Source organism: Anomaloglossus baeobatrachus, chromosome 3 (assembly GCF_048569485.1).
Source record: "Anomaloglossus baeobatrachus isolate aAnoBae1 chromosome 3, aAnoBae1.hap1, whole genome shotgun sequence".
NCBI classification, from domain to species: Eukaryota; Metazoa; Chordata; class Amphibia; order Anura; family Aromobatidae; genus Anomaloglossus; species Anomaloglossus baeobatrachus.
This window is the reverse complement of record NC_134355.1, coordinates 486,150,494-486,163,829: the sequence shown is the minus strand read 5'-3', so window position 1 is coordinate 486,163,829 and position 13,336 is coordinate 486,150,494. Positions and strand designations below refer to the sequence as shown.

At 41.3% G+C, this 13,336-nt stretch overlaps 1 protein-coding gene across 1 annotated transcript in view; it reads right to left on the bottom strand.

Moving 5' to 3' along the window:
* The window catches only part of SLC2A2 (solute carrier family 2 member 2), a 127,930-nt gene that overhangs the window by 18,154 nt on the left and 96,440 nt on the right, over window positions 1–13,336 (bottom strand). The window contains exon 8 of the mRNA XM_075340627.1: window positions 4,602–4,706. Within this exon, the coding sequence (XP_075196742.1) occupies window positions 4,602–4,706 (105 nt within the window). The remainder of the gene's footprint in view (window positions 1–4,601; window positions 4,707–13,336) is intronic.

Sequence of the window (13,336 nt, the reverse complement as noted above, 5' to 3'; positions counted from 1 at the left end):
TCCATCCAACATACACCAGTTGACTTCCCAACTAATATGTTTATTAAATACTTGTATTTCCCATGAACTCTGCAACTTTCCTATAACTCTATTATTCTGTTATTTTTTATTATTATTATTATTATTATTATTATGTTTCTGAGACATGTATGAATAAACTAGCACAAATCAGACTGTTTGCAGCACCAGGTGGAATCCTTTACCAAGGATAGGGAACGCAAGTCTCAGTCCAAGGGATCCTCTTTGTTCCCATCTCACAGATGAAAAGCATGGACAGCGTCCCAGGGGTATTTTCAATTTTCCTTTATTCCATCAGGCAACGTTTCGCCCTACATATATGCTTTATCAATCATGTACAAAATACTCCCACAACCCAGTTTAAATACATTGGGAGGTATCACTGCGATTGGTTGTATATGTAGGGGGTGGGGATTCCCTGGATTGGTGCTTTGTTATAAACATGGTGTATTTAAACTGGGCTGTGGGAGTATTTTGTACATGCTTGATAAAGCCTATATATAGGACGAAACGTTGACGTTGATGAAATAAAGAAAAATTGAAACCACCCCTGGGACGCTGATCATGCTTTATATCTATGCATGAATAAACTGGCAATTTACCAATCCCTTGGACCCTACTCTCTGACATTGTTAACACTCCCAACTTGTCACAGTTGTTAAGTTAGTCATAATTTTTTGAGAGTAATTACAATGGAGGGGCACAAAAACTTTCAATAAAAGTTTCTTCTGAATTCTTAGTGCATGAGAAATGCAATGATTAACTAAAATAGACATGCCAGGAGGGCTGTAGATTCTCTTCCAATAAGTTTACATAAAAGATACAGAGCTCTATTTCTATTCTGTTGGCACTTTCCACTATTAACTATTCAAATATTACCTAGCCTGTTCGCTAATAAATAATAGGCTGCCAATTTGCAAATGCAATTTTGTGGGTGTCAGCGTTTGATTTGAGCTCGACCTTGTATGCTGAGATAAAAATACTTACAGGCTAAAATACACCAGCGCTGTGCCAGCTGAACCTATAATGTCAGCAATGTACCTGGCTTATTTCAGCCGCACTCTTGCTCACTCTGTGTCCTAGATTAATCAGAGCAAACAGACAGGTCTCTGTCCTGTTAAATGCCACAATATGGCACAATTTGCTGGGCTAATTATGTTACATAACACAAAAGCATAAAAGAATGTAGTCAGATATACAAGTGCATCTCAATAAATTAGAATATCATCAAAAAGTTAATTTATTTCAGTAATTCAATACAAAAAAAAGGAAACACATTATATAGAGTCATTACACAGAGTAATCTATTTCATGTGTTTATTTCTGTTAACGTTGTTGATTATGGCTTTCAGCTAATAAAAACCCAAAAGGTATTATCTCAGAAAATTAGAATTTTACCACAAAACACCTGCAAAGGCTTCCTAAGCATTTAAAATGGTGCCTTAGTCTGGTACAGTAGGCTACACAATCATGGGAAATACTTCTGACTTGACAGATGTCCAGAAGGCAGTCATTGCACACTCCACAGGGAGGGTAAGCCACACAAGGTTATTGCTAAAGAAGCTGGCTGTTTACAGAGTGCTGTATCAAAGCATATTAACCTCTTCCCCCCCGCCCAATTTTCCATTTTCGGGGGGTGGGGGGGTTGGTTTGCGCCCCTTCTTCCGAGAGCCGTAACTTTTTTATTTTTCAGTCAAATCTTTCCATGTGAGGGCTTGATTTTTGCGAAACAAGTTGTACTTTTAAATGAAACCATAAGTTTTACCATATAGTGTACTGGAAAATGGCAAAAAAATTCAAAATGCAGAAAAATTGCAAAAAAAGTGCAATTGCATGATTATGTTTGAGATGTTTTATTCTCTGTATTCACTATATGGTAAAACTGATATACTGCTGTGATGCTTCAGGACGGTGCGAGTTCGTAGACACAAAACATGTATAAATTTACTTTTATTGAAGGGGTTAAAAAAAATCAGAAGTTTGTCCAAAAAAAAGTGGCGCACGATTTGTGCAATTTTCCATGACTCATACCGTTCTCATTTTTCAGGTCTATGGCTCAGTGGTGGCTTATTTTTTGTGTCTTGAGCTGACGTTTTTAATGGTACCATTTTTGAGGAGATGCTGTTTAGATCGCCTGTTATTGCATTTTGCGCAAAATTTGCGCCGTTTGGAATTTTTTTGCCTCTATGCCGTATACTGATCAGATTAATTGATTTTATATTTTGAGAGATCGGGCATTACTGAACGCAGCGATACCAAATGTGTGTATACATTTATTTTTATTTTAACCCTTTCATTTTCAATGGAGTGAAATAGGGGTGATTTGAAATTTTATTTTTTTTAATTTTTCAAAACTTTGTTTTTTACATTTTTTAATTTTACTAGTCCCCCTAAGGGGCTATAAGGATCAGCTGTGTGATCGCTCAATTCTTTTCTCCCGATCAGAGCAGTACCGCTCAGATCGGGAGAAATGCTCATCTCTTGTAACCTGCAGTACTCAGCTGCTTGTTACAGTACCTGAGTCATGTGAGCAACAGGAGTCATCATATGACCCTGTGCTACCATGGCAACCATCGGAGGCACGTAATCACGTCACATGACTTCCGGTGGTGGCCTGTGAGTAAACCTTTACTGCGATCGCTGTTAAAATGGCGGTCACATATTGACAGCGGAATTTAATGGGTTCACAGGTATGGGTGGATAGCGATTCCACTCGTACCTGCAAGGCACACATGTCAGCTGTACAAATCAGCTGACATGTGCTTAGATTCTCAACGGCAGCCCGCAGCAGCCGGTGGGGATTAACACCATGACTGCTAAGATGCAACTTTACTGCCCACGGTCGATAAGGAGTTAATGGAAAGTTGAGGGGAAGGAAAAAGGGTGGTTGAGAAAGGTGCACAAGCAACCGGGATAATCGCAACCTTTATAGGATTGTTAAGAAAAGGCCATTCAAAAATTTGGGGGAGATTCCAGTGGAATGCTGCTGGAGTCAGTGTTTCAAGACCCACCACACACACACATATCCAGGACATGGGCTACAACTGTCGTATTCCTTGTGTGAGCCACTCACGACCAATAGAAAACGCGAGAAGCGTCTTACCTGGGTCAAGGAGAAAAAGAACTGGACTGTTGCTCAGTGGTCCAAGGTGTTGTTTTCAGATTCAGAAGTAAATTTTACATTTCATTTGGAACTCAAAGTCCCACTGTCTGAAGGAAGAGTGGCGAGGCCAAAATCCAAGCTGCTTTATGTCTAGAGGGAAGTTTTCACAATCAGTGATGGTTTGGGGAGCCATGTCATCTGCTGGTGTAGGTCCACTGTGTTTTATCAAGACCAAAGTCAGGACAGCCATCTACCAGGAAATTTTAGAGCACTTCATGCTTCCCTCTGCTGACAAGTTTTTTGGTTTTTGGAGATGGAAATTTGATTTTCCAGCAGGACTTGGCAGCTGTCCACACTGTCAAAAGTACCAATACCTGGTTTAATAAGAACAGTATCACTGTGCTTGAGTGGCCATTAAATTCGCCTGACCTAAACCCAATAGAGAATCTATGGGGTATTGTCAAGAGGAAGATGAGACACCAGACCCAACAATGCAGAAGAGCTCAAGGCAGCTATCAAAGCAACCTGGGCTTCCATAACACCTCAGTAGTGCCACAGGCTGATCTCCCCCCATGTCATGGTGTATCGATGCAGTAATTCATGCAAAAGGAGCCTTGACCAAGTATTGAGGCATTTACTGTACAGACTTTTCAGTAGGCCAACATTTCTGAGTTTAAAATAATTTTTTCAGTTGGTCTTATATAATATTCTAATTTCATGAGTGTGTCAATGACTGCCTTCTGGACATCTGTCAAATCAGCAGTCTTCCCCATGATTGTGTAGCCTATTGAACCAGCCTAAGGCACCATTTAAAATGCTTAGGAAGCCTTTGCAGGTGTTTTGTGGTAAATATTCTAATTTTCTGAGATAATGACTTTTGGGTTTTCATTGTCTGTAAGCCACAATAATCAACATTAACAGAAATAAACACTTGAAATAGATCACTCTGTAATGACTATATAATATATGCATTTCCTTTTTTGTATTGAATTACTGAAACAAATTAGCTTTTTGACGATATTCTAATTCATTGAGATGCACTTGTACCATTGCTTTTGTGCCAGACTTCTTGCAAAACTTGCGACAAACATTTTGGCATAAATAATTGTTAATGCTTATTTGTTCCAAAAAGAACAGATGTTGCACAAGTGTCTAAAAAATAGGTCTGTAGAGATATACAATACACTAGATTACTGGTATGCGCCATGTTATAGGCACAAAATGCTGGTCCAAATTATACCTTCCAAGAGGTAGTACAAAATAGAAAATTCAAGCTATACTCAAGTTTATCACCTGCCTCTATAGTTTGTACACATTTTGGATTATTAAAAATATGAAGGATCATAGAGTTGCACTCTGCTAATAGTGGGCTGCTAACAATCCCCCACCTCAATTTATACAAATTATAACATGCATTTAAAAATTAATGTCTATTCCACACCAATCTGCACACTAATTCCACCAATAATAAAAGACTTACCGAAACAATAGTGAAAATTGTGTTCACTGCACCAACTCCAATGGTTGCATACACTGGTTGACTAATTCCGGATTTATGAAAAATGCTTGTTGAATAGTAGAAAATCTGTTAAGAGATGAACATTTATGTCATATGACCGATTATAGTCAGGAGACAAGGACAGGTTTAACAATAGCTTTAATACAGTCTGCAAACAATGGATATGAATGAAATCTTAAGTGTAGTAAATTTAGACTGCATAACCTTAAAATTAGCTAAATTAATCATAATGATTCATGCTCTTTCATAAATTTGTCAAATTTTAATATTATTTAGTTTAAATATACACCACCTATTAGTTGACTTACTTTGTGCCAAAAATTTGCACCAAAATGTTGGCACTATTTTTTGCTACAAGGTATGTCACCTTAAGCTATGTCCTTTTCCAGTAAACCATGGCCTTCTCAGCTAGGCAACTCCCACTTGTCATGAAAGGAACAAAAAGTGTCTAAAACACATAAATAGACAAAAGGAGAAAAAGGTGTATGACACTTGGCCAAAGTGTTGTCTGTTTTTAATAAGGACTAATGTTGTTATATGGTCTTCATTATGTCCCATTCACCATTAAATGTAGAAATAAATCTTAATTTGTGCTTTGTCCTCCTTTAGTAGCTGATGATTGGAGGAGCATGTATACTAGGTTGCCTTGACCCAATTGTATCCATATTTAATTTGTTTGATTATAATTTAGAATCAGATGAGCAGATCTGCCTCATCTGAAGAAACTGACCAACATAAATGGCCTTAAAGGGGATGTCCACTACTTGGGCAACCCCTTCTCATTCCCCATGTTCAACTGCATGAAAATTAAAAAAAAAAAAAAAACAACAACGTATACTCACCTTCAGTTCCGGCATGGTTCCAGCGGTGTCAGAACTCGCATTCCCAGGGCTTACGTGATATTGTTATGACACGCAAACTCTGCTCCCAGTCAGTGTCGGCTTCTCTGTCCCAGCCTTTGGACGGTTAAGTAATTAAGAGGAAGTGAATGTGCGAGTTCCAACACCGGTGGAACTGTTTCAGCAGTGGAGGTGATTATGAGCTTTTTCATATTTATGGGGGTGAACATGGGGAATTAGAAGGGGTTGTGACCATGATGTATGAACTGACTGCATAATATGAACCTGTCGATTTCGGGTCAGGAGACCTAAGGCCAGCTCTGTGAGCGAGATAGAATGATACAGTCCAGATCTCCTGGTCTAACCTCCTGCATGATTACAAAGTGCTGGGAAATATAGGGCACAAAAGTCTAAAACATTTCATAATACACAGCTCAACTGCTGTAGAACAATGCAATAAATACCTTAACTGGTGAATAATTCCTAATATACACCTCAGGGTGGCACGGTAGCTCAATGGTTAGCACTGAAGTCTTGCTGCATTGGGATCCTGGGTTCAAATCCCACTAAGGACAACATCTGCAAGGAGTTTGTAAGTTCTCCCTGTGTCTGTGTGGGTTTCCTCCGAGTTCTCCGATTTCCTACCACACTCCAAAGACATACTGATAAGGACTCTAAATTGTCAGCCCCAATAGGAAAATGTGTTGCCAATGTATGTAAAGCGCTGTGGAATCAATAGCGCTATACAAATGAATAAAATTATTATTATCTAATTAAAGACTAAGTCTGGAACACCAAAGGTGTGAACAAGGTGCAAGACTCAAAAACATACAACTATACAATAGGATAAAGAGTTGCAGACTAGTCACAATCTATAGGGGAATGATGAAAAGCAAAACTGCTATGGGAATACTAGACTGAAAAATACAATGAACTATCTGAAAAAATGAAAAACATGAAAATGGAATATGCATAACTGCTATGAATAAAAGGAATATAAGAGATGTTTAGCCATTGTATTGATCAATGCAAAAGAGCCCTAAAACCACGCCAAGGTAATCTCTATTTTTGGGATCCCTAACCTAATTATTATTATCTGCTACAGGACCTTATACTACACCTCAGCTGTGGCCTACGATCATAATACAGTTCAAAAGGATAAGGCACTTCTACCGAATTTCTAGTTACCAGGGTGCTCAGGTAGGTTTCCAGACCATATACAGTACAAGGCACTCCTGAATTCAGTAAAATATGATGATTTTATGCTGAATAATAAAAAATCATCATATTTTACTGAATTCAGGAGTGCCTTGTATACTGTATATTACTACGATCATAATACACACCTCAGCTCCTGTAAGAAATCAGAATCTCAGCTGCTGCTAAACTTCAGAATACACACCTCAGCTGCTGAAAAGCCTTATAATGTGTAACTCAACTGTTGCAGGACCATATAATACACCTCAGTTGATGCAAAACCTATCATCATAATACTCCTTAGCTGCTGCAGAATCTCATAATATACCTCAGCTCCTGCAGAAATTCATAATACACACCGACAATGCTGCAGAACTTCATAATACACACCTCAGCTGCTGCAAGCTGCTGCAGAACCTCATAATACACGTCAGCTGCTGATATCCTGTAACCAAGAGTCTACCACAGAAGGATGTCACTGAACGAATGTTCGCTTATATACCCCTGTCCATCAGTGCACTCGGCACAGAACTGGTCCTTCGATTTCATTCCACAAATGTTACAATTTTAGGCCCTGTGCGCACTAGTGCGTTTTACCCGCAGATTTACCCGCGGATTTGCCGCGGAAATTTCTTGAGAAATGTCTGCAATTTTTGTGCAGACATTTCCCAGCAAATCCTATGTGAAAAAAAAATAGCTGTGCGCACACTGCGGATTTTTCTCAAGAAATTTCCTTGAGAAGAATTTCTTGAGAAAATTTCTTGAGAAAATGAGCATGTCCATTATTTTCCGCAGGTACCTGCGGAATACCCCCGGAATTTCACTCCATTCACTGTAATGTAATCGCGAAATTCCGGGGGTATACCGCAGGTAGCAAATGATGTGCGGTATACTCCCGGTATAGCCGCGATTTACTTGCGGTAATGCTCATCGCTGCCTGCGGTTTTGTAGGGAGTGATGTCATTATGCCAGAAAGAGGAAGCGGAGCAGAGTAAACACAGACGTCACACTCCCTGGACGTCGCACAGAAGCACTTCTGTGCGACCTCCAGGTGCCCGTGCAGTCTGTGTCCCGCTCCAGCCTCGCGGCTGCCTGCACTGCAGCGTGTCAGTGTGTGCCCGCAGTGTCAGCAGCTTGTCACGCTGCAGCGCAGGCAGACACTGACACTGCACTGCAGCGTGTTAGTGTGTGCCCGCAGTGTCAGCAGCTTGTCACGCTGCAGCGCAGGCAGACACTGACACAGGCAGACACTGACACTGCACTGCAGGGTGTCAGTGTCTGCCCGCAGTGTCAGCAGCCTGTCACGCGGCAGCGCAGGCAGACACTGACACCCTGCAGTGCTGGCAGCCGCGGGGATGCCGAGCGCTGCTGTCAGGAGGTGAGATTAGATCATTACCTGCTGTGACGATCTCCTGCCTCCTGACGTCACCGCGGTCACTGCTGTCTATGCCCGTCTCGCGAGCGGCCCGAGACTGTCACTATCGGTGACGTCACGGGCTCTCGCGATACTTCTGACAACGCGGCGGACATAGAAGTCAGTGACAGCGCTGACGTCAGCAGTACAGGAGATGATCACAGCAGGTAATGATCTCATTTATCCTCCCGGCAGCAGCGCTCGGCATCCCATGCAGTGACCTGGGCTATTGATGTTAGTTCAGGTCACTGCATTGCTCTCCCAGCCAATGGGGAACATTCTGTTCTTCATTGACTGGGACAGCGACTATGGTATGGATCGCCGTGCCCCCCCCCCCTTATTGGATTATGCCGGACGTGGAATTGATTGTTCTTTACAATAAATTGGTGAAAGAGGGAATGTTTTGGGGAGTGTTTTTTCAAATAAAACTTTTTTTGTTGCCTAATTTTTATTTCTTACTGACTGGGTTGGTGATGTCGGGTATCTGATAGACGCCTGATCTCACCAACCCCAGGGCTTGATGCCAGGTGACATTACACATCTGACATCAACCCCATATATTACCTCGTTTGCCAACGCACCAGGGCAACGGGATGAGTTGAAGCGAAGCGCCAGGATTGGCACGTCTAATGGATGCGCCACTTCTGGGGCGGCTGCGGCCTGCTATTTTTAGGCTGGGGAGTGTCCAATAACAGTGGACCTCCCTAGTCTGAGAATACCAGACTACAGCTGTCCGCTTTACCTCGGCTGGTGATGCAATTTGGGGGGGACCCCACGTTTTTTGTTTTAAATTATTTATTTAATGTAAAATAACAGCGTGGGTTGCCCTCTGTTTTGGATTACCAGCCAAGGTGAAGCTGCCAGCTGTGGTCTGCAGGCTGCAGCCGTCTGCTTTACCCTAGCTGGCTACAAAAGATGGGGGGACCTCACATCGGTTTTTTTTTTAATTATTTATTTATTTTATGGCTAAATACAAGGCTAAGCACCCTTTAGTGCCACATGAAAGTCACTAAAGGGTGCCAGCTTAGAAAATGCAGGGGGGTGGGACATTATATAGGTCTTTCTCATCTATCTATCCATCTATCTATTCATCTATCCATCTTTCCCTCTATCCATTATCTGTCTATCGATTATCTATATTATTTATTGCAAAACCGCAGGGACCAACCTGCGGTAAATTCGCGGCAAATCCGCATGCGTTTTTCCCACGGATTTTTCCGCAGGTGCGGAAATCTTCAACTCCCAGAAGTTTCTCAAGAAATTTTCTTGAGAAAAATCACTTTTCTAGTGTGCACATAGCCTTAATCTTTTCATCTACAATTAATAATTATACAATTATGTGCTGTGTAATTTATGGTTAGACTGCACACTCATTACATCATCACAGGTATTTCTTCACTTCTAGCCATGGTGACTGCACAGATAATGCAGTGCTAGCGTTATCAGCTCAGTTTGTACTGTGCTCAGGTGTCCGCTGACCCAGGGAGTATGGTGTCGGCTCCTCTCCCCCTTTCTCCGCTGCAGAAGCTGCTGACATGAGATTTCCTAAGAGCGCAGGGGGTAAAGTCACTTCCATCCCCCACAAACTCAAAGGTATTGGGGGGGGGGGGCATATTCTTTTTCTGATATGTTAGGGTATGTGCGCACGTTGCTTTTTACCTGCTTTTTACCTGCTTTTTTGCTGCTTTTTCTTCAGCGCTGTTTAATGCCAAAATGGATGTGTTCTTCTATTCAAGCAAAGTCTATGGGAATTTGGGTTTCTTGTTCACACTATGTTGTTCAAAATGCTGCCTTTTTGTGGCAGAACTTTGGTCAAAAACTCAGCTTTTCAAAGAAGCAACATGTCAATTGTTTTTGCCATTTGGGTTTTGCACTGCAAAGCTGAGTTTTTGACCAAAGTTCTGCCACAAAAAGGCACCTTTTTGAACAACATAGTGTGAACAAGAAACCCAAATTCCCATAGACTTTGCTTGAATAGAAGAACACATCCATTTTGGCATTAAACAGCGCAGAAGAAAAAGCAGCAAAAAAGCAGGTAAAAAGCAGGTAAAAAGCAACGTGCGCACATACCCTAACTGTCTGCTTATGATTGGTCTGCATCATACTGAGAGAAGTACATGTCCACATTGAAGACTACACTGTGTGCAGAATTATTAGGCAAATGAGTATTTTGATCACATTGTAATTTTTATACATGTTGTGCTACTCCAAGCTGTATAGGCAACTACCAATTAAGTAAATCAGGTGATGTGCATCTCTGTAATGAGGAGGGGTGTGGTGTAATGACATCAACACCCTATATAAGGTGTGCTTAATTATTAGGCAACTTGCTTTCCTTTGGCAAAATGGGTCAGAAGAGAGATTTGACGAGAACTGAAAAGTCCAAAATTGTGAGATGTCTTTCAGAGGGATGCAGCAGTCTTGAAATTGCCAAACTTTTGAAGCGTGATCACCAAACAATCAAGCGTTTCATGGCAAATAGCCAGGGTCGCAAGAAGCGTGTTGGGCAAAAAAGGTGCAAAATATCTGCCCATGAATTGAGGAAAATCAAGAGTGAAGCTGCCAAGATGCCGTTTGGCCATATTTCAGAGTTGCAACGTTACTGGAGTATCAAAAAGCACAAGGTGTGCCATACTCAGGGACATGGCCAAGGTAAGGAAGGCTGAAAAACCACCACCTTTGAACAAGAAACATAAGATAAAACGTCCAGAGTGGGCCAAGTAATATGTTAAGACTGATTTTTCAAAGGTTTTATGGACTGATGAAATGAGAGTGACTCTTGATGGGCCAGAGGCTGGATCAGTAAAGGGCAGAGAGCTCCACTCCGACTAAGACGACAGCAAGGTGGAGGTGGGGTACTGGTATGGGCTGGTATCATCAAAGATGAACTTGTGGGACCTTTTCGGGTTGAGGATGGAGTGAAGCTCAACTCCCAGACCTACTGCCAGTTTCTGGAAGACAACTTCTTCAAGCAGTGGTACAGGAAGAAGTCGGTATCGTTCAAGAAAAACATGATTTTCATGCAGGACAATGCTCCATCACATGCATCCAACTGCTCCACAGCGTGGCTGGCCGGTAAAGGTCAAAAATATGAAAAAATAATGACATGGCCCCCTTGTTCACCTGATCTGAACCCCATAGAGAATCTGTGGGCCCTCATGAAATGTGAGATGTACAGGGAGGGAAAACAGTACACCTCTCGGAACAGTGTCTGGGAGGCTGTGGTGGCTGCTGCATGCAATGTTGATCATAAACAAATCAAGCAACTGACAGAATGGATGAATGGTAGGCTGTTGAGTGTCATCATAAAGAAAGGTGGCTATATGGGTCACTCATTTTTTGGGGGTTTTGTTTTTACATGCCAGATATATTTATTTCTAAATTTTGTGCAGTTATATTGGTTTACCTGGTGAAAATAAACAAGTGAGATGGGAATATATTTGGTTTTTATTAAGTTGCCTAATAATTCTGCAGAGTAATAGTTACCTGCACAAACAGATATCCTCCTAAGATAGCCAAATCTACAAAAAAAACACTCCAACTTCCAAAAAATATTAAGCTTTGATATTTATGAGTCTGTTGGGTTGATTGAGAACATAGTTGTTGATCAATAATAAAAAAAATCCTCTAAAATGGAACTTGCCTAATAATTCTGCACACAGTGTATATGATAACACCCACTTGCACTTAAATGGAATCTGTCAGTAGGATCATACCTCCTAAGCAGTCTCTAGGTCATAGGAAGCTGAATAAAATTATACTTTGATATCTCATGTAGATCACTGTCCTGCCAATAACCTAGAACAGGCTCTGCTCTGCAGCCCCTACATCATTTGTCCAGTCCATCATGAAACGTTTTGTGAATTTGGTATTGTAATTATACTGACCTAAACAATCCTTTTTTTTCAGAAGCAGCTTTGCTGACAGTTTTGCCGCTGACTTTGCTACTTCTTTTAACCACTTCACGATTAAAAAACCATGAAGCAGTTAAAAGAATTAACAGAGAACAGAACATGTGCACAGCATTGGGTTTTATATATTCCTCTGCAATACAGTTAGGTCCAGAAATATTTGGACAGTGACACAAGTTTTGTTATTTTAGCTGTTTACAAAAACATGTTCAGAAATACAATTATATATATATAATATGGGCTGAAAGTGCACACTCCCAGCTGCAAATGAGAGTTTTCACATCCAAATCGGAGAAAGGGTTTAGGAATCATAGTTCTGTAATGCATAGCCTCCTCTTTTTCAAGGGACCAAAAGTAATTGGACAAGGGACTCTAAGGGCTGCAATTAACTCTGAAGGCGTCTCCCTCGTTAACCTGTAATCAATGAAGTACTTAAAAGGTCTGGGGTTGATTACAGGTGTGTGGTTTTGCATTTGGAAGCTGTTGCTGTGACCAGACAACATGCGGTCTAAGGAACTCTCAATTGAGGTGAAGCAGAACATCCTGAGGCTGAAAAAAAAGAAAAAATCCATCAGAGAGATAGCAGACATGCTTGGAGTAGCAAAATCAACAGTCGGGTACATTCTGAGAAAAAAGGAATTGACTGGTGAGCTTGGGAACTCAAAAAGGCCTGGGCATCCACGGATGACAACAGTGGTGGATGATCGCCGCATACTTTCTTTGGTGAAGAAGAACCCATTCACAACATCAACTGAAGTCCAGAACACTCTCAGTGAAGTAGGTGTATCTGTCTCTAAGTCAACAGTAAAGAGAAGACTCCATGAAAGTAAATACAAAGGGTTCACATCTAGATGCAAACCATTCATCAATTCCAAAAATAGACAGGCCAGAGTTAAATTTGCTGAAAAACACCTCATGAAGCCAGCTCAGTTCTGGAAAAGTATTCTATGGACAGATGAGACAAACATCAACCTGTACCAGAATGATGGGAAGAAAAAAGTTTGGAAAAGAAAGGGAACGGCACATGATCCAAGGCACACCACATCCTCTGTAAAACATGGTGGAGGCAACGTGATGGCATGGGCATGCATGGCTTTCAATGGCACTGGGTCACTTGTGTTTATTGATGACATAACAGCAGACAAGTGTAGCCGGATGAATTCTGAAGTGTACCGGGATATACTTTCAGCCCAGATTCAGCCAAATACCGCAAAGTTGATCGGACGGCGCTTCATAGTACAGATGGACAATTACCCAAAGCATACAGCCAAAGCTACCCAGGAGTTCATGAGTGCAAAAAAGTGGAACATTCTGCAATGGCCAAGTCAATCACCA